Source organism: Cucurbita pepo, chromosome LG09 (assembly GCF_002806865.2).
Source record: "Cucurbita pepo subsp. pepo cultivar mu-cu-16 chromosome LG09, ASM280686v2, whole genome shotgun sequence".
NCBI classification, from domain to species: domain Eukaryota; kingdom Viridiplantae; phylum Streptophyta; class Magnoliopsida; order Cucurbitales; family Cucurbitaceae; genus Cucurbita; species Cucurbita pepo.
In genome coordinates this window covers 7416164-7437440 of record NC_036646.1, presented here as the reverse complement: position 1 = coordinate 7437440, position 21277 = coordinate 7416164, and the positions used below count along the sequence as shown (strand labels likewise).

The following is a 21277-nucleotide window of genomic DNA, read 5'->3' as shown; positions in this document are numbered from 1 at the left end:
TCTAATGAAGTTGTTCCATATTCGATTCGACTTAGTGGTTTGTGTTTGGCCTCTTATGGATGAAATCATATTCCGATCAAGTTCGTTTTTTCTTAGAGGTCGGAGATTTAAATTTCTATACTTCATATTTGGTGTACAAATGTGGGAAAGTTAAAAAAAGACTATCTGCTAGGGGTGGGCTTTGGCTGTTACAAATGTTATCAGAGTCAGATACTGGACGTTGTGCTAAAAAGGACACTGGGTCCCGTGTTGATTGTGAAATTTCATATCAGTTAGAGAGCGGAACAAAGCATTTTTTATAAGGGTGTGGAAAGCTCTCTCTACCTGCACGTTTTAAAACCGTGAGAGAAAGCCTTAAAGAAAAAACTCAAATATGATAATACTTGCTAGCAGTGATTTTGGGCTATTACAACAAAAATGATAATAATAAATTGTTTTTTTTATAATTATTTTTAAAATTTAAAATAAATAAATTTGGTAATGATGGAGAATACGCGGAGGCCTTTTAAGCCTTCACATTATTATTATTATTTTTCCCTTTATTTCTCTTTATCATAATAATAATAATAATAATTATTATTATTTTGACATTGTTCATAATAAAATCTTAATTTCCATTTATTTGGACCCACATGTAAATAAAATACAACCAAGGTCAAATTAAGATGCCAATTCACATTTTTAATTCAACACCTAGATTAACTAAAATTGTAGGAGAATCAAAAGTCAAATAAAGTAAAAAAGACTCACCGAGCAAAGGAGTCAATGCCCAAATTTTCTTGGTCGGCCTCATAAAGTCACATCGGTTTGAGAAAAGAACGAAATATTCTTTATAAGGGTATAAAAACTTCTTTCTAGTAAACATGTTTTAAAACCATGAGGCTAAAGACGATATGTAACGAGCCAAAGCAAATAATATCTACTAGGGGTGGACTTGAGCCTCGAATTTTGTGACCTTATCTCAACTCAGTGACAATTTTTATTGTTGTGGAAGTCTACTGTCCCGAACAAGTAGTATCAAAGTCATGCTTGTAACAAAAACGTCCTGGGTCTTGAATAGTCGTAATAGAGATCTGTGGTAAAGCTCTATCAAACGGGTGAAATCTAGGTTGACCAAACATTAAAATCCATAAAAGATTTTTAAATTAATTTTTTTTTCTATAGAATTTGGATGTAAATCATGGCATCACTGTCCCGTGCTCTGCGCTGCTGCCGTTTGACGAACAATTAAGTCAGACTTGCCCGTTGACTGTTACAGCCATCATTACCATTCATTTCAATTTCATTTAAATATATATTTTTCAAATTTCTCTCTTTAATTAATTAATTTTTTATTACAGTACTTCATTAATTCTACTAAACGAACTTAATTAAAATGATTAAAGTATTCATATAATTAAAATTATTAAATTTAATATTTATAAAAAAAAAATATTATCGGCCATTAAAATTATTAAAGTACTGGTGACATATTTCAATTTCTATTTTCACGGAAATAGTTTAAATTCGTTTAATATGTCATGAAATATAGTCTTTAGTTCGGGAGCAAACAGACCTACAGAAAGAAGGGAATAGGTAATATAATTTACCTCGTTCAAGAAAAGAGTTGTGAGATACCATATTCGTTGGAGAGAATAACGAAACATTCCTTATAAGGGTGAGAACTTTTCCCGAGTAGATGCATTTTAAAATCATGAAATTGTCGGTAGTAACAGGCCAAAACAGACAACATCTATGAAATGTGAACTTGAGCTGTTACAAATAGTATCAAAGCTAAATACCAAGTACTGTACTAGCAAGGACGCTTGCCACCAAGGGGAACCACACTCCCTGTAAGGGTGTGGAAATCTCTTTTTTTTTTCAGTAGACGTCTTTTAAAATTGTGAGTCTAACTAACGGACTAAAGCGAATAATATCTGCTAGCGGTGGGCTTGAGTTGTTACAAGAGCTACTTCACTTATAATTCAAATTCCAATCAATGTGAGACGAAAATAGTCGGAGATATAATCTCGAGTCTCGCAAATTAAATATATATATATACATATATATATATATATATACATATATATATATATACGTATGTACTACCTATTTTATATTTTAAATATTGGAGTTTTTATATGTGATGTGACTTACGTAAGGGTTATTGATGAAGAGGCAATTAAAATTAAATAATTTATATATGTTATTTAAAAAATTAATAATAAAATTCCCACCTATTCCAACATTATATATTTTATTAATTAAAAAAATCAGTCGCCTCCATTTCATCCCTTATTCTATGGCCTTCTCCACTTCCCTCCCTCTCCCACTTCACTTCCTTCCATAAAAATGCACCTCTCCATCAACAACAGCGCCTGAGAGAGAGATAGCTCGAAATGGAACCTTTCCGTTTTTGCCGGATTCTGATCCTCACGGCGCTGATAGCTTCCACCGCCGACGCTGCCTGCAACACCACCGACAGACAATTCGTTTCCAGGGCTTTCAACTCTGTCTCCGGCTTCAACCTCTCCTGGGTTTTCGTCAACTCCCTCAACTCCACCCACTGCGCCATTGAAGAAATCAACCTCCCCTTCAAGAATCTCACCGGAGTTATTTCTTGGAGGTTTCTACGAAACTTGACTCACTTACGCTCCATCGATCTTTCCCGTAACTCGCTGGAAGGCTCTGTTCCGAATTGGCTCTGGGGCGTACCGAGTTTGGTTCGTGTCGATCTTTCCGGCAATCGATTTGGTGGAAATGTTGGGTTTAAATCTAATTTTAGTAATGGGTTTTCTTCTTCGATTAGGGTTCTTAATCTTTCTAGCAATAGATTCTCTAACTCTGTTCGGCTCTCTGTTTTTTCGCGGCTGGAAATTCTGGATCTCTCCCGGAATAATCTGCGGTTTCTCCCTTCTGGGTTGGGGAAGGTTAGGAATCTAACGCATTTGGCTGTTTCGAAGTGTAATATCTCTGGAAATTTGAAACCCATCTCTGTTCTTCATTCGCTTGAGTATTTAGACGTGTCGGGAAACTCCATGAATGGTGATTTTCCGGCGGATTTTCCTCCGCTTGATCGATTGAAGTTCTTGAATGTTTCGGTAAACAAGTTTAAGGGAGTGGTTAGCTCCGAAAACTACAAGAAATTTGGGAAATCTGCGTTCGTTCAAACGGGGATTACTTCAGTTCATATTAATACCCACGCCGGAGACAGAGCCAGAGCCAGAGCCAGAGACAGAGCCGTCCCGAGGAACAATACCATCCATTCACACAAACCCATTAAGGAATCAGTGAAAAAAGGCGAACCCGAATGGAAAGCGAAGGCTCTGGTTGTAGCGGTGTCGGCTGGGGCAGGGGGTTTGTTTTTAGCGTCGGCTGTTGTAATGATGTGGCTATGGTGGAGACGAAAGAGAATGATGAGGGAAAAGAACAAATGGGCAATTTCCACGCCCGTCCAAGTTCAGTTCAAGATGGAGAAATCTGGGCCGTTCGCTTTCGGGACAGAGTCTGGATCTTCCTGGATTGCTGACATTAAGGAACCATCTTCAGCTCCGGTTGTGTTGTTCGAGAAGCCATTGATTAGCCTCACCTTTAAGGATCTGATGGCTGCTACGGCGCATTTCGGTAAAGAGTCCCTTCTTGCAGAGGGAAGGTGTGGCCCTGTTTACCGAGCCGTCCTTCCCGGCGATATCCATGTGGTAATCAAGGTCCTTGAATCTGGTAGCTCCGTTCATGGCGATGCGGCTGTAGCCATGTTCGAGGAGCTTTCTGCACTCAAACATCCCAATTTGTTGCCGCTCTTTGGTTACTGCATTGCAGGTACGTTTAATGGTGTCGTTTATGAATGACTTATTGATTTGTTTTGAGGATCTTAGGAGGGAGTTTCATAATACATTCATTAGTAGGAGACATTTTGGTGAAATTTTGGTGAAGCTCAAAGCAAAGCTACTAGAGAACTTATGCTCAAAGTTGACAATATCATATCGGAGAGTCGTAATTTCTAATATGGTATTAGAGTCATGCCTTTACGTTAATCATGTCAATAGAATCCTTAAATGTTGAACAAAGAAAGAGTTAAACTTTAACTAAGATGAATCCTTAAATGTTGAACAAAGAAAGAGTTAAACTTTAACTAAGATGAATCCTTAAATCTTGAATAAAGAAAGAGTTAAACTTTAACTAAGGGGGAAGCTGCTGGAGGGGAGGACTTTGTTCGAGAGTTTTAGAGAAGGAGTCGAGCCTCGATTAAGGAGAGGTTGTTCGAGGGCTCCAAAGAAGGAGTCAAGTCTCGATTTAGGGGAAACTGTTCGAGGGGAGGACTTTGTTCAAGGGCTCCAGAGAAGGAGTTGAGCCTTGATTAAGGGGAGGCTTTGAGAGTTCCCGAGAAGGAGTCAAGCCTCGATTGAGGGGAGACTATTCAAGGCAAGGACTTTGTTCGAGGGCTCCAGAGAAGGAGTGAACCTCGATTAAGGGGAGACTGTTTGAGGACTTCAGAGAAGGAGTCGAGCCTCGATTGAGAGGATGCTGTTCAAGGGCTTCAGAGAAGGAATTGAGTCTCGATTAAGGGGAGGCTATTCGAGGGGAGGACTTTGTTCGAGGGCTCTAGAGAAGGAGTCGAGTCTTGATTAAAGGGAGATTATTCGAGGGCTCCCAAGAAGAAGTCGAGCCTCAACTAAGGGGAGGCTGTTTGAGGGGAGGATTGTTGGGAGAGAGCCTTTTAGCTTAGCTATGTCACTAAAATCCTCAAACCTCAAACGTCGAACAAATACGTTGTTAGCTTCAAAAGTACAGTAAAAGTAACTAAAGTGTCCAATAGAGTGCACAATACCATATCATTATGGAGAGTCGTAATTACTAACCATACATACATATAATCCGAAAACCGTCAGAGCTCATTAATGTTTTTGTTAATTTCTGTGTCCTGTTCTTCAATTTCAGGTAAAGAGAAATTGGTGTTGTACGAGTTCATGGCGAACGGCGACCTCCACCGGTGGCTTCACGAGCTACCCACCGGCCAGCCCAACGTGGAGGATTGGAGCACCGACACGTGGGAGATCAATAACAACAACCACTCTAGTGTATCTCTTTTATCGTCACCGGAGAAGCTAGGTTGGCTAACACGCCACCGCATCGCCGTCGGGATCGCACGTGGGTTAGCGTATCTCCACCACGCCAGATCCAAACCAATCATCCACGGGCATTTGGTGACGTCCAACATTTTGTTGGCCGACGACTTCGAGCCTCGGATTGGCGGGTTTGGGTTCCGACATGTCGGCGGGGACAACTACGGCGGAGTGGAGAAAGACGTGTACTGCTTCGGAGTGGTGTTGATGGAGCTTTTGACGGGGATGCCGGGAAGTGCCGACACGGTGGTCGGAGTACGAAGGATGGTAAGAGAGGGAAAAGCTTTAGAGGCCATAGACCCTAGACTACGGCTCGGCGGCGGTGAATCGGAAATGGTGGAAAGCCTCCGTGTGGCGTATCTGTGTACGGCGGAGACGGCGGTGAAACGGCCTACAATGCAGCAGGTCCGAGGACTACTCCAGGACATACATCCCACCCAGAGCGGACTCGTGTGAATAACTGTGAATTGACTAAACTGTCCTCATCTCATCGGGAAATTACCAACATGCCATTGTGTATCAAAAGGACGAAAATGCCCTCGAGAAAATCCATTCTTGACCCAGCTTTTAAGAATTTATTTTGTATTTTTTGAGGGTCATTAAAAAATATTAATTTGTATAGAAAAAAGAGAATTAAGGGAAAAAAATAAAAAAAAATAAAAAAAAGTGGAAAAATGAGTTGGGAAAGCATAGAATAGAATCCCATTAATTGTTTGTCTCTTCTTCCCATAATGCCCTCCATCATCCAATTACTTTATTCAACCATCACGCTAATTTATTATTTATTAGGTTATCCAATACCTCGTATCAATATTTTTTTCTTCGAGATCCGTGAGTATTCGAACAAGTTTATGTGCATTTCGACTAATCTTATTGGATCATTGTCTGATCTTACCAAATTTGATTTGTACCGTATGGTATTAACGATGATGATTTTTGTAACGACCCTAATTTTCTAGGGGCATGGGCCGTATGCAGAAAAGTACTACACATCCAGTTTGTCCAGACTGAAGCCACCTGCGATTAGATTCTTATTCATGATTGCATGTGTTTGCATTCCCTAACTCTAACAGTAGAGTCATTTACTGAGTATTTATTTAAATACTCAAACCATGTGTCACTCTTAAATAGGTAAAAAAGCTGTTGCAAGGATCTAAGAATTGGGTAAGGACGGGGATGAGGAATACAATCACCGTCTTTGGTCCCGTTTATATAACTAGTAGAAATCTCTCTCTACTCTCTTCGTTCTCTATTTAGTCGAGAGTTTTCACTCCATTTAAGGCGGGCCCACACGGACCCCGCCGTGTAGCCTAGGAAAATGAGGGATGTGGTCCAATCTTAATTGGGCTTTTATTGTGTAAGCCCAAGTTCAAACCAGGCTTTTGGCCCAGCCCAAGTTCAAACCAGGCTTTTGGTCCAGCCCAAGTTCACCAGGCTTTTGGCCCAGCCCAAGTTCAAACCAGGCTTTTGGTCCAGCCCAAGTTCAAACCAGGCTTTTGGCCCAGCCCAATTTCAAACCAGGCTTTTGGCCCATGTATGATGTTTTGGCCCATGTATGATGTTTTGTTCAATTTTACCGGCATCGCCCACCCGGGAAACCGAAAACCCTTCTCCCTAGCATCGACATTTGATTCAAAATCCCAAGCTGTCTGGATTCAATTGAGATCCAACTTCCGATTTCATAGTCCAATTTCTTTGTTGTTGAACCATTTCCTGCTGGGTACCTTGAATCGAAGCTCTCATGGCATCGAAGAAGAAAGAATCCGAAGGGATAGCTTTACTCTCGATGTATAATGACGAGGACGATGAGATGGAAGACGTTGAAGATGTAGAAGAAGAAGAAGAAGACAGTGAACTGCAGCAGCAGAGGCAAGAAGAGGGAGGAGAGGATGATTATGGAGTTAGGGTTGCAGAAGAAGAGTCAGCTGTAAACAGCGATAGAATGATTGTCAGTGAATCTGCTAATTATTCGACGCCGCCGGTTGATGATGAAAATTTCACTCCAGATAAGCTCAAATTCGGGTCTTCCACTCCGCAGCCGCCCCAGGCTGTTGTTTCAACGTCGCCAATGCTATTACAAGATAATTCTGGTAGAAGAAGGGGGACGCTTGCGATAGTTGATTACGGTCACGACGAAGCCGCAATGTCTCCAGAGGCTGAGGTACTTACATCATCTCTGTTTGTTTGGTGGTAAGCGTCGCTTGCTAAAGTTCTAGTGGAATGCGTATTGTACATTTCAAAGAACTGGGAAATAAATCAATCAATCAATCAATATAGCGTCGAACTAAGATGGGTGGTTCCACGTTGCTCTGTTACTGTAGATGTTTGTTAAGTTTAGCTTTTATGGGAATTAAGGCAGCCCATCCCTGAGAAATCTTTTAGTGAAAATAATTTTGCATTCGTCTGTTTACATACAGGATGGAGAAATTGAAGAATCTGGTCGTGTCACATTTGGCGATGAGCTTTTAGGCACCAATGGTTTGTATGATTCTTTTAATAGTGAAAATTTACTTTGCTTCTTCCCATTTTTATAATCTAACAATGCTCCAAGCGCATAGTTAATACTCGTCTGCTCTAGAAAACTTTGTACTACCATCAATCCTTATTTGTTTAGCCGTTCATCCATGTTATTTGATTTAATTTCCTGTCTTATGAAAATCTGGATTTTCCTTCTCCATTTGTAGACTTCGTTTGGTGAATGGTATCATGAAATCGTTTTTGTATGGCCTTGCCTCGTGTTGGAAGTGCAATTAGGTTGACAGTCTCGTGATCATATCGTAACATGTCCTCAATTGTGTACCATAATCATTAAAGGGTGGAAGTTTAGGATGTTGGCTATTTCAGGATCTAAAGGCTCTACAGCATGTTGGCCGAAAAATTAGTATATCTTCAAAAGACTAGCAACGTGTAGGATTTTGTTTACCCTTTCATGGATCATAATCATAGATGCTAGGCAGAGTTATTTGATTGGCTCTGGGGTATTATTTTGTTGTCTTCTATTCCTCAAGGTTAATTATTTTGGGATGATTTCTTGATGTTTCATAAATATTGAAGATTTAACCTCCAATTACTATCTTCAGGTAGCAATGTCTTGTGCTGATTATGGTCACTTCTCCTTTTTCCTCCTCGTTGATTACTTTATTTTATTTTTTAATTTTTATGATGCAGGTGATTTTGATAGAACATCTCCCGGGACTTTTAGAGTTCCAACACCAAACAATTTAGCCACTCCTCAAATTTCTGAATCACCACATTCTGGTTCAATGAACAACATGATACTGGAGTCTGAAACTGAAAAAGTTGAGGAAACTGTTGAAGAGGAGAAAAAAGATATCGATCCTTTGGACAAGTTTCTTCCGCCACCACCAAAAGACAAATGCTCAGAGGAGCTGCAAGTAAGCTTCATTTCTGATATAATGACTACTTATGTTCTGAAGAGCTTTTAATTGTTTTCCCCAAATGGTATGCCTTCTTGAATGTCGATCTAGTTTTTGATAAGAAACATAAAGCAGTTGATACCTATGGAATATATTTAACCATTTCTTGGGTTTTCAAATCAATAGCCTGAGTTGTTTATTAGTGCCACGGGCAGGGTACGGGGTTAGGATGTGTTAACATGTTGGTGAACTGAAGGTATTCTTCGTTGGTGATTATGTGTGACTTGGTTTATGACCTTGATGGGTTTGGTTCTTGTTCTGTGGCTCTCTGATAGGAGAAAAATTTAGGATCTGCATGCACACAGGGAATTATACAAGTAGAAGTTTTAGTGCAGAATGATTTTTTTAGGTCTGCAGGATGCAATAATCTCTCAGCTCCTAGCAACTTGGTTATGACTTAAGCCTTAAGGTAAGTCTAAGAATCAGGGAAAAGGAAGGAGCCTATGTATTGCTAAACAAGAATACAGATCCTTTTAGTCATTGATAACCACATCCATCTAGTTTCTTGTTTAACCCCAATGATAATACCAATGTTTGGAGGGGCAGAGAAGGAAATTCACCCTAATCCTAGTTAGTCTGTTTGGGGGAATATATATTTTGGACTTGTGCGTGCGTGTGGGGGCAGGGGGATCATCTTTAGTTGTGGGTGCATTATGTGTAAGGACAGCAACCAACTTCTCCAACTGGAGGACCTTGTTAGGTATTCAAACACCAAAAACACAAGATAGTAATACATTGCAATATCAAAGGAAAATTAGAATATAAAAATAGCCTTTTGAGAGAACTGTCTCTCCCCCCCCAAATTCCACAATGAACTGTTCCACTAATATGATCTACACTTTTTTAAGAACCCCAACTCCCCTATTTATGACCAAGACACCGCTATCTAATTACCACTGTGCCCTTACTAATACCCTACTAATATTGACAACTTACCCTCTCTAGTACTCTCATAAATCCCTATTGTGTTTGTTTATCTTATATTTTGAAGGTGAACATATATCTATATTGTTGTAAGGAGTTACCTTATATTGCTCCAATAAATTCAGGGTCTAATCTTTTTTAGGGGAAAAAATTATGGTACAAACTCTAAACTTTCACAAGCTAATCAATTTAGACCCTCTATGAGAATTTCGTTTTGAAATCATTAACGCAAAACATTCACATGTATAAAACTTCCTTATGCATGATTTATCGTAAATTAGAGTGAAATGTCATAATCAAATAGATAATATTGATCTTTCACTAATATAAGTGGCTTTCCATTCTCTCGTATTTTCTTTTTCTACTTATTTTGAAAGAATGACGTGGTAATTTCTTGTAATGACCCACTTTTCAAGAGACTCGAGCCACAGATTGTCACTAACTAATGTGAAGTATTTTGAAAATATACAATAATTTATAAAATTTTAAATGTGCATGCATTTAAGGAAATTCAAGAAAAAACAACGGTCAAATCAATTAAAGTATAGTGGGGACACCATTTACAATGACTGACGACAAAAAGATGACATAATTCTTAAATACATAAAATCTCCGAAAACAAGACATCGATCTGTCTCATCCCCTATATCTCCACAACTCGTGTGCATTGATTCCTCGGCTGCTCCTTCTAGCTTTCATTTGAAAAAGATTGAAGTTGCATGGATGAGTATAAAAACACTCAATTAGTTGCATGCTTGTAGTTCTTAGTTTATTTTTAAGTCTTATGTTATTGGTTCATTCGTTCGTTCAATGACTTATTCGAACTAAGGAGTTCATTTCTAAGTTGCAACATTTCCTAGGCTATAGCCCATGTTTACTTTGTTTACCTAAGCTCAACTTATAGGGTCATGTTGCAGAAGTCATAAGTTCTCTTTTCTTAGCTCTATCTAAGCCATCAACTCTCATAGTTTGTTCGGGGTTCTAAGGTATCTTGACTAAATGTTCTAGATCCTTTCATCGTCGTCATCATCATAGACCTATGGCTAGGCTTTCTGGGCCCAACCTCGTCATCTTCCAGCTTATCATTCTCGTCATACCATTATGGACACTATTCTCAATTCTCTAGTCTTGTTTAGTTGGCATCCCCTAGTAGGCCACATAACGTAAGTAGCGTAAAGGAGGTTACGACTCTCAATCTAGCTAACACTCATTTACCTATGTGGTCCCTTGCTCTCATCTGAGCAAGATCATGATTAGGGATTGGTTGGAGACCCTCTAACCACACCCATAAGACTCTTATATTTCTCGTAGGGTTCACATTTACAGGGTTTAACCTAGTTCTACTAACTCATAAAAGTACTACAGGCTCCTATCGACCGGAGAAGTTCACTACAAGGAAATTAACTGGAAAACTCTTAGTAGGCCAAATCGTGCAAAAATGAGTAAAGTAGTTCAATTGGAGTGGTCCAATTGGACCGGTTGTCTTCAACCTCCAGCCATGAGCCTCCCTCGATTCGTTTCTTCTCGTTCCGTTCTCGTGCTACAAGCCTCAAGGGTGTCTGCTCCCTTCAGCAAAGTTGGAGTTTTCTTTGAGCCGAGTTCAATGGTTCAAAAACCATGAAGTTTTGTTTAGAGTTAAGGGAGTGTTGTCTGTTGAAGTTCCTCAAAAACTCAAAACTGTAACTTACATTTCCAATTCCAATCTCCTTGCTTGACCTCGTCTTGGGGGCCCTTCTTCAAAGTTATAAAGCTCGCTGACACGAATCTATAGGTCAAAATTTGTGAGAAACCGTTAGTGTTTGAGTAGGAATTTTCTTGGTAAAGTTGAAACGGAAGACCCATGGTCTTACCCTCGAGCTCGAATATGGTCTTCCCCTTCACGTGTCTTTTTGCCCAAATTGGTTCAACCTCGCTCAAGCCCACAGTTCCATGAGTGAAACCCTTCAATCCTCAAATGATTTGGACCTCTGGCTGCCCAGGAATTCAAAACTCTCTAGCAAAGATAGGTTTTCTCCACCAACTTCAATTACTCAAACTCCCTTATTTTGAGCTTCTCCTCTAATTAACCCTTGATCTAGCTTTAAAACGTCCCAAACTCTCCAATCCTCTCAAAATCTGACAGAGAAACGGTTGTTTGGTGTGTATTCACCTTCCTCACACGCACTCTATCGCCGGCAAGGTACGGCCGACGACTGTACTTTTTTCCTTTAAAAAAAAAAAAAATTAAACCTGGATATTACATTTTTCTTACTGTTTTGATAGGACTTTGGGAGAAGAATAGTTTTATTTAGGTGATTTTGAGTTGATTTTAAATGGAATTAAGTATAAATAGTTTTAAATTACTAATGAATGGTCTAAGTTGATTCACTCCTAAAGGTTTAAAATTTAAATGGATACAATTATTAGTTTGAGGTTTTAATTGATTCAACCTCCAAAGTTTAGGGGTATAAATTGATATTATTGTCACTTATTTTTATTGATTGTTTATTTTATTTTACATGCAGAGGAAAATCAACAAGTTTCTTGAGTATAAGAAAGCTGGAAAAAGCTTCAATGCTGAAGTACGCAATAGAAAGGACTACCGGAATCCAGATTTCTTATTACATGCTGTGAGGTATCAAGATATTGACCAGATTGGGTCTTGCTTCAGTAAGGATGTGTTTGACCCGCATGGATATGATAAAAGTGACTACTATAATGAAATAGGTCATTGACAATTCCTTCTGTATATCTTCCTCGTGTCTCTCCTTATCATTTATCAAAAAGTCACATGCTCTTGGTTATTCATGACATTTTTTAAATAATACCTTAAATTAAATTAGTCAGGTCATGTTTTTTACAAAAAAAAAAAGAAAAGAAAAGAAAACATAGTAAGTAACCTTGACAAGTTGAAAAGATCACTCAAGATGTTATTACAGTAATTCTGGCTGTCATACTGTAATGCTTATGCCATCATGAACGGTCTGATTAGGCATCTTTTGACATTTAGAGTTATCGAAGATCTAAAATTTGCAGAATTGACAGCATTTGTCTTTCTCCTCTCATGAGTAAAAAACAATTACGTTGATCCATATTCTCTGCATGTTCTACTTTTACCCGTTTGCAAGATGCAAATTTAGTATGTGGTGGTAGAGACTGGAGATCATATTGCAAAGTACAAACAACTGCATTATTTACATGCGCTTATTATCAAGTTCAAATGTTATTTCTGAAGTTGCCTATTTTGTTATAGAGGCTGACATGAAACGTGAGATGGAGAGGAAGGAGCTGGAAAGGAAGAAAAGTCCGAAGATGGAATTTGTTTCAGGAGGAACACAACCTGGTGGTACAGTTGTGAATGCTCCTAAATTAAATATACCTTTTTCAGGTTCATACCAGTAGTGCTTTAGTCTCTTTCTGATGTGATTTATTCTTCTTATAGTGTTTTTCTGTCTATTCCTTTTACAGGTGTTTCAGCTATCGTTGGTAGTGGTCTACATTCAGCAGCTTCTGCATCTGATGCCATTCCTAGGGATGGAAGACAAAACAAAAAATCAAAATGGGATAAGGTGATGCCTTACCACCATGTAGTTGTTCATATCAGCAATGTATACTGTATTACTAAGTATTTGTTTAATTCATATCAGGTAGATGGTGATAGAAGAAACCCAGTAATTTCTGGTGGCTCAGATGCAGCTAGTGCTCATACAGCTTTACTATCTTCTGCTAATGTTGGCTCTGGATACATGGCTTTTGCGTAAGTTTTTTGTACTGTTTTTGAGAAGATTACGTTGATTTTGGTTGTTTTAATCATAAATATTGTACTGCCTTTGCGATATCTTAGAAACAATAAGAGTGCCAACTTTTAGTTGTATCTGAAAGTTCAATGTTGATGTGCATCATTCCTGTTGACAGGCAACAGAGACGGCGAGAGGCTGAAGAAAAAAGATCCAGTGAGAGAAAGTTGGATAGAAGATCCTAGGAGCTATGAATTCTGTTCCATAACATTTAGTTCTAAACCATTTTGAAAGGCTAGGGAAATGGCCACATTGTAGCTTTATATCTGTGACTCTAACCATATATACGGTCAGAATGAAAATGTAATACATCAGTTACCGTTTGTTTCCTCTTTTCAAGGTGCAATATTGCTTGCAACTCTCTTTTTTCATCAATTTCCTTGACTTGTAAAGATTATCCAGGGGCATACAAATTTCGCCAAACGATGGAGGAAGATTTTTTTTGTATGAGTTTCATGAGGGGGAAAAATTTGCTGCACATCAAGTACATGGTAACTTTTAATAGATTCTCTCTCTATTTCTCTCTATTGCGTAGTATTAATGAGATCTCTAGTGATTGCTCACTTGTTAGAAGTTTAGTTAGCTTAAGGTTTAAATTTCCAAACCATTAGCTGACTTCCATGCGACTTCCCTCGGATATGAAGCTGAAGGGATTTTTGTGCACAATGTTCAACCTTGGTTTATCTGTATTCTGTTATCTTTTTGCCTTTGTAGGTGGATTCCCTCCAATGAGAAAAACAAAAAGAGGAGAGAGGAAATCAGAAACCCTAGAGCTCCGTAGATGTACAAAATCCATGTCTGATAACCATCAAGTCAGTGAAAAAATTGACAAATGATCCTCTATTATAGGAGTTGGCCATATTGAGACAGTGACGTCTTTGCCTTACAGCTTCTGTCCTATCCTTTTCCCCACGCCCCTCGATCTTCAACCCTACAAACAGCCAAATTTCCAAGCAATTATAAGCCCCACAATCAAAGCTTGATTCTAGGTGTCTTCACTAAATCATCTCACACACTACCAAACATCACCGAATGCCTTAAAGTCAATACCATCAGCCTTTAATTCTTCTCGATCCATGTTTGCCGAAAGTTATCCTCTCCCCTAAAGAATCGCGAAGGAATAAACCTCCTACCCCACCTTGGCCCCCACCCTTTGCCTTTTGTTCCAAATCAACCCAAAAACTTGCTTATGCTTCAACTTAGGAACCGGGGCTTGTAGGAAAGTTGTCCAAAACAATCATGGTGGAAAAAGAAATGTTCTTCCTTAATTAGAAGAGATGGGTTGGTTTGTAATTATAATCTTTGAGTATCTCTTTTTTCTTGCAGGTGGTTGCATATTTTCAACACAAGTACGTGGGTCAGCTTGAAAAGGTAAGCCATTGGCATCCAAGAACTGTTGTGTTTATTTTCTTTTTTTTTCCCTTCACTCGACTCTCGAGGATATAGGACTCCTTGGAATTGGAAGGCGAAGAAAACTGTCTATTCTCCCAGACTAAAATAGGTGTGCTTGCTAGCTGGTGGAAGTGGATTTATGTGTTTTTGCACCCTCTTTGCTAAGCTTTTTCCTTAAAACTGCTTTTCTGCACAGTTGCTTTTGGAATGGAACACAAGTTGTCTTCTTTTCATAGAGAGAGAGAAAAGAAAGAGATGGCATGTGAAGCTAAAGATTTGTCCCAATGTTGCATGTAAAGACTAGCTCTTAAGTTCAGAGAGAGGGTGACAGTTTCTCTTGAAAACTTACATCCATTTTCCCCATTATATCGACCCTTTCTACCCGTCATTTTAGTTTGGTCTCTATATTTTTATATTATGATCTAGTTGAAATCTCACTAATCGACCATGTCGTTAATAGGAGTCATTTCGCAATGTTCTTGTTTCTAGCTTTTGAGAAACAAGGCCGGGTTTTGAAATTGAAGTCATTTCTCTTCTTCCCAATATGATGTCTATTAAACTTGAGCCTTAATCTATAGTCAACCTAGAACACTAATTTATCGGCTCTCCTTGGGACATTGAAAAGGAATTATTTTAGCTTTTCCATAGCATCTAAGTAATTTATTAGTTAAGTGTTTGTAATCATTAAAGTTATAACAAAGATAAAAGCTTGTCATATATGTAGAGATGCTCATTTTACTGGCGTGGTCGAGGTCAGGGACTCGCTCCAAATGGGAAGAGGATTCTCCATTTAGACGGAAAATAGGGAGAGGTGAAGAACATTTTTTACTTGTTAGATAGAAGGGGCCAAATATAAGATTATATTCTCGACTTCCCTGTCTCTCTTTCCCACGTTGCGGGACATATGTACAGGTACATGACCATTAGTGAATTCAAACAACTTGTTTATAAGTAGATTTTGTAATAAATACAACAATAAAGTCACGAGTATGATTAATGAAATAAAAATTTGAGAGTTTGTAGAGAGAGAGAGAAAAAAAAGGAAAAAGAAAAGGCAGCCATTTCGAAGCTGCAGGACATTGGTGTCTAGTCAGACTTCTGAATCCTACTTGATTCCTCATTTTCCTTTTCTTTTTTCTCTTTTACTATTTTTATTTATTTTATTTTATTTTATTTTTCCCTTTTTTATTTTCTCTTCCCTTTTCATTGCTAAATTAATTGTATCCATCCTTAACCCTTAAGCTCCTTTTTCATTTATAAATGACTCATTTCATATAAAAATGGATATCCAGTTTCTACACGAATTTTAGCTCGTCATTTTTGTTCACAAGGGGCTCTTTCTAAGAGAATTGTGTCTATGTAGATCGATAAGAAAGGGGGTGTTCGACGGAAAGTGGATTAGCAGACGCAACAGGCAACCCGGGAGAAAATTCTCTACTAACATATATCATCACTGAAATTGCTCGAAATAAAACCAATTTCATTCTTAAAAGTACAAGACAAAATAACCCAAATTAGTATTCATTACCATTTGGGCAAAAGAATCCTACTTTGTTGATGTTCATATGTATTTATGTCATCAATTTATTGCATTTAATGTGGTTTATTGAATAAAGTTGACTTTGTTGATGTCCCAAATTTTGAATTTATTGTCGGAGAGAGTTTATTTTTAGATGAGATTAATAAAAAATATTTTTGAAATTTTAAAAGCTTTAATAAAAATAGATAACCATTCATAAATATTAGAGTTTCGAGTTCTGACTTAAACTCTAACTTATAAAAATAAAATGGATAACCATTCAGAAATACAACGAGTTTCGATTTCTAACCCGTGCATAACATAATCCAAATTTTCACCAATTCATTAAATATCTTAACTTTAGATTCCCCTTTATTCCAATCATCCTAATCATGCACCAAATAAAAAGAGAACACGAGAAACTAAAGATGAAAAACAAGTACAAAGATAAATGTTGACCACATGATTCCCACTATTTCCTATCCCTAATTCATATTATATTCTTATAAAACAATGTCTTTTTATAATTATGTCGAGCGAAATAAAGACGACCCTGATCATATCATATTAAAATATTTATGTTAGACGAACATTAAAATTTAAAAAATAAAATATATTGAAAATTTATAGAGAATATGTAACGCACAGGACCACTGTTAACATATATTATCGTTTTTAGATTTTCTCTTTCGGACTTCCCCTTAAAGTTTTTAAAACACCTATGCTAGAAGAAGTTTTCACACTTTTGTAAAAAAAATGTTTCGTTCTTTTCTCCAACTAATGTAGAATCTTACCGAATGGATTCGTATATCTAATCGTGTATCTAGATTCTAAGGCTTTACAATCATTAATTGATTTTGAGTTGTCCTTTGACCAAAATGGACCAAAATTTGGTGCATTAAAATAAAGTTGTCTGAAGGGAAATTGAAATATCAGACCAGGAATTTAATAATTCTGGAACATTTAATAATTTAATTGTCTGTTTTTTTTTTTTTTTGTTTGTTATTTTTTAGGTAAAAATGACTGCACATTTAATTTATTTATTTATTATAAGGAAGATGAAGAAGAGGTTGAGTGGGCAACGGTAACATTTGAGTTTGGCAGTTCTTACGAGGGTAGTTTCGGGAATGTAAAAAAATACAACGGGCGTTTTGGCAAGTCTGGCGGAAAAATGGGTGAATGCCTCAAAAAGCCGCTCGCTCGCTTGCTCGCTTGTTGCTAATGGGCGGCAACTCTGTGTGTTTCCCTCTCTCTCTCTCTCTGCAGTCAGCCCTCAACTTGGCTGATTCTCTCTCTTCTGTAACTTTTTAATTTCAGTCTCACTTCTCTGCTTTTTCCATTGTTCTTCTCGTTTTCTCTGTTTTTGTTCAAGTTTTGTTTCAAACGAGAGCGCCTAGCTTGGGATTTTTCTTCTTTCTTTTGACGTTTTGGTTATTTTACCGTAACCCCATTTGGGATTTTTGCATATTGGAAGTTTGCGAAGTGGGTTTTGTGAGTAATGGAAGCTCCAAAACCAGAGGAGATTAGCCATCCACCGATGGATCAACTTCAGGGCTTGGAGTATTGTATTGATTCTAACCCATCTTGGGGTAATACTCCTTTAAATCAACTGGTTGATGTTTTTCTTCTGAGTTTGTAATCATTGTTGTTTGTTGATGTTAATGGATGAAAACAGGGGAAGCCATAGCTTTGGGGTTTCAGCACTACATTCTGGCGTTGGGTACTGCTGTGATGATCCCTTCTTTTCTTGTTCCTTTAATGGGCGGCGATGATGTGAGAAAACGTTCCATATTCCCCATTTCATTATGCTTTTCTGCTTCTCTCTGTGTTTTTTGAAAATGGGGTTTGAAACTCTGTTTCAGGGCGACAAAGTGAGAGTGGTGCAGACTCTGCTTTTCGTTGAAGGGATCAATACGCTTTTACAAACGCTGTTTGGAACAAGATTGCCGACTGTTATCGGCGGTTCTTATGCCTTTATGGTTCCGATCATTTCCATCATTCATGACTCCTCTTTAGCAAGAATCGAGGACCCCCATTTGGTCAGTAGCCCATTTCGATATTTGTTTCTGTTCTTAACTTTTCCATTTGTCTCCAATCGTGTTGCTTGTACAGAGATTTCTAAGCACAATGAAAGCAGTTCAAGGAGCTCTAATTGTGTCATCAAGCATACAGATTATCTTGGGATATAGTCAGTTGTGGGCTATTTGTTCCAGGTTAGAACTTTCTTAAGAATCATCACTAAATCTATTTCAAACTAAATGTTAATGAAAGGAAGTTCATCATTCATTTCAGGTTCTTCAGTCCTCTTGGAATGGTTCCTGTGATAGCACTTGTAGGCTTTGGTTTGTTTGACAGAGGCTTCCCAGTGGTATACTTAGATTTTGGTTGTCTGTGTGTGTGTATGTGTGTGTGTTCATGAATTTATGACCATTGGAATTCATACCCAGGTTGGAAGATGCGTGGAAATTGGCATTCCTATGCTTATACTCTTCATAGCCTTCTCACAGGTGGTGCTTAGATATCATTCTACTGCAAAACAACACCTATTAAAGTCTTGTTTTTCATGTCCATTTGCTTCTTTTTGCAGTATCTCAAAGGCTTTCATACTAGGCAACTTCCGATACTCGAACGCTTCGCGCTTCTTATATCTGTCACGGTGATATGGGCATATGCACATCTCTTGACAGCCAGTGGTGCATACAAACATCGCCCAGAATTAACTCAAATCAATTGTAGAACTGATAGGGCTAACCTCATTTCTTCTGCTCCATGGTTGATATCTAAACTTGGTCTCATTTTCACTTGTTGATATCAAAAGATATAAGAGAACTTACCCCTTTTTCTCCAATACCATCATTCAGGATTAAGATTCCATACCCTCTTCAATGGGGTGCTCCAACTTTTGATGCTGGCCATGCGTTTGGGATGATGGCTGCAGTCATGGTATCTTTGATTGAGGTACTTTTCCCTACTCTAGCAATATATAATAACTTGAAAGAGTAATATGGATAACATATCGTCGTATTACAGTCGACCGCAGCGTTTAAGGCAGCGTCACGCTTAGCAAGCGCAACCCCGCCTCCAGCTCATGTTCTGAGTCGAGGCATCGGTTGGCAGGGAATTGGGATTCTTCTGAGTGGTCTGTTTGGAACACTTTCTGGATCAACCGTGTCGGTGTAAGTTTATCAATGGCTTCTCCTTCTTGCATTGTGTCATTGGATACAAGTTTTCTGACTGAATGTTAATACAGAGAAAACGTTGGGCTGCTTGGAAGTACTCGTGTCGGTAGCCGAAGGGTTATCCAGATTTCAGCTGGATTCATGATATTCTTCTCAATTCTAGGTGAGCAGCCATTAGTAAACAATGTAACATTGCATCTTTTCTTGCTCAAGTTCATCGTATTGGACTCTTCAACTTCCTGCAGGGAAATTTGGTGCATTGTTTGCTTCAATACCCTTCACCATATTTGCAGCTGTGTACTGTGTCTTGTTTGGTCTTGTTGGTGAGTTGATATCACAATGATTCTCATTTTGTGTATCTCTGGAAATGGAATGTTTGTTAATCAATAGCTCTTTCTCAGCCTCCGTGGGGTTATCATTTCTGCAATTCACAAACATGAATTCAATGAGGAATCTGTTCATAACTGGTGTGGCATTGTTCTTGGGTTTATCTGTGCCTGATTACTTTAGGGAGTACACTGCAAAGGCTTTCCATGGTCCTGCTCACACCAACGCTGGATGGGTGAGTTTGTGAGCTAACTTTATCCAAAAACATTTACTCTCTAACCATTTCTTTCAATTCTGACACGATTTTTCGTTTCAATGTTCAGTTCAACGACTTCCTAAACACCATCTTCTTCTCCCCGCCATCAGTAGCTCTCATTGTTGCAGTGTTCTTGGATAACACACTTGACTACAAAGACAGTGCTAGAGATAGGGGAATGCCATGGTGGGTTAAGTTCAGGACATTCAAGGGAGATGCCAGGAATGAAGAGTTCTATACTCTTCCTTTTAATCTAAACCGCTTCTTCCCTCCATCTTGAAGAAGGATGATACACAGGAAAGAACAACGTTTGCTTGCTTGCTGCACCAGCAGAGAGAGATGGCAAACAAAATGAGTATCAGGCTGAGAAGATTCATGAATGGAGAGGGTGTAAAGAAAGAACTAAGACATGTCAATGGCAGAGCATGAGCGGCGGCATGGCATCCTTGTCTTCCCAGTTTTGAGTGGTAAGTAATAAAGCCACAACTTAGTCTTGGAAGGAGAGATCTGTATTGTCTGTTGGTTTTTTTTTTAATCAGTGAAATTTTTGTAGTTTATAGATTTGTTTGTTCTTTGAAAAGAGAGGGGTAGAAAACCAGGAGAGAATGATGTTTTGATGCATCTGATATTATTACTTCACTCACCCATCCAACATATTGTGTACGTGAAACATTCACAAACTAGCTCCTTTCTCACGAACGAACGAACGAGTTAAATGGGTAATGATTGTGAAGTTGTAACGGCTCAAGTCTACCGCTAGTGGATATTGTCGTTTTTGGGCTTTCCCTTTCGGGCTTTCCTTCAAGGGTTTTAAAATGAGTGTATTAGAGAGAGATTTTCATACCCTTGTAAAAAACGTTTCGTTGTCCTTTCCAACCGATGTGGAATCTCACAATCCCCATTCCCCTCCTTTGGGGTCAGTGTTCTCGTTGGCACTTGTTACCTCCTCCAATTGATGTGGGACCCCCAATCCACCTCCCTTTGGGGTCCATTGCCCTTGTTGGTACACCGCTTGGTGTCCACCTCTATTCGGAGTTTAGCCTCGTTGCTGGCACATGGCTTGGTGTCTAGCTCTAGTACTATTTGTAACAGTCCAAACTCAGATTCTCTTTCGGGCTTCCCTTCAAGGGTTTTAAAATGCGTCTATTAGAGAGAGATTTTCATATCCTTATAAAGAACGTTTTGTTGTCCTTCCCTGTAATCTCACAATCCATTCCCCTCCTTTGGGGCCAATGTTCTCGTTGACACTCGTTACCTTCTCCAATTGACGTGAGACCCCCCAATCCACCTCCCTTTGAGGCCCATTGCCCTTGTTGGCACACCGCTTGGTGTCCATCCCCATTCAGAGTTTAGCCTCGTTGATTG

General features: G+C 38.7%; 3 protein-coding genes across 7 annotated transcripts; all 3 read left to right on the top strand.

Moving 5' to 3' along the window:
* Positions 1–2259: 2259 nt before the first annotated feature.
* LOC111801860 (calmodulin-binding receptor kinase CaMRLK-like) lies at positions 2260–5676 on the top strand. Its single transcript, XM_023686055.1, has 2 exons — positions 2260–3798; positions 4918–5676. The coding sequence occupies exons 1-2, from the start codon at positions 2379–2381 to the stop codon at positions 5556–5558; spliced, it is 2061 nt and encodes a 686-aa protein (XP_023541823.1). The 5' UTR covers positions 2260–2378; the 3' UTR covers positions 5559–5676.
* Positions 5677–6700: 1024 nt separating this feature from the next.
* Positions 6701–13572, top strand: LOC111801864 (DNA ligase 1-like). Of its 5 annotated transcripts, none has more exons than XR_002816198.1 (8): positions 6701–7263; positions 7520–7580; positions 8271–8497; positions 11968–12169; positions 12696–12788; positions 12911–13011; positions 13094–13199; positions 13358–13572. XR_002816198.1 is itself a non-coding variant. In XM_023686060.1 (8 exons), exons 1-8 carry the CDS (start codon positions 6844–6846, stop codon positions 13422–13424), a joined length of 1278 nt encoding a protein of 425 aa, XP_023541828.1. In that variant the 5' UTR covers positions 6701–6843; the 3' UTR covers positions 13425–13572. The 5 variants fall into 5 exon arrangements, 3 of the variants coding, with proteins under 3 accessions (XP_023541828.1, XP_023541827.1, XP_023541826.1); XR_002816197.1 differs by having other exon boundaries at positions 12696–12830; XM_023686060.1 differs by having other exon boundaries at positions 12696–12785; positions 13090–13199.
* A 3665-nt stretch (positions 13573–17237) lies between these two features.
* LOC111801861 (nucleobase-ascorbate transporter 2) lies at positions 17238–20660 on the top strand. The gene is made up of 13 exons (XM_023686056.1): positions 17238–17739; positions 17826–17923; positions 18013–18189; positions 18263–18363; positions 18443–18518; positions 18598–18657; positions 18738–18922; positions 19012–19108; positions 19181–19326; positions 19401–19492; positions 19575–19652; positions 19731–19891; positions 19980–20660. Exons 1-13 carry the CDS (start codon positions 17649–17651, stop codon positions 20190–20192), a joined length of 1575 nt encoding a protein of 524 aa, XP_023541824.1. The 5' UTR covers positions 17238–17648; the 3' UTR covers positions 20193–20660.
* The last annotated feature ends 617 nt before the right edge of the window (positions 20661–21277 follow it).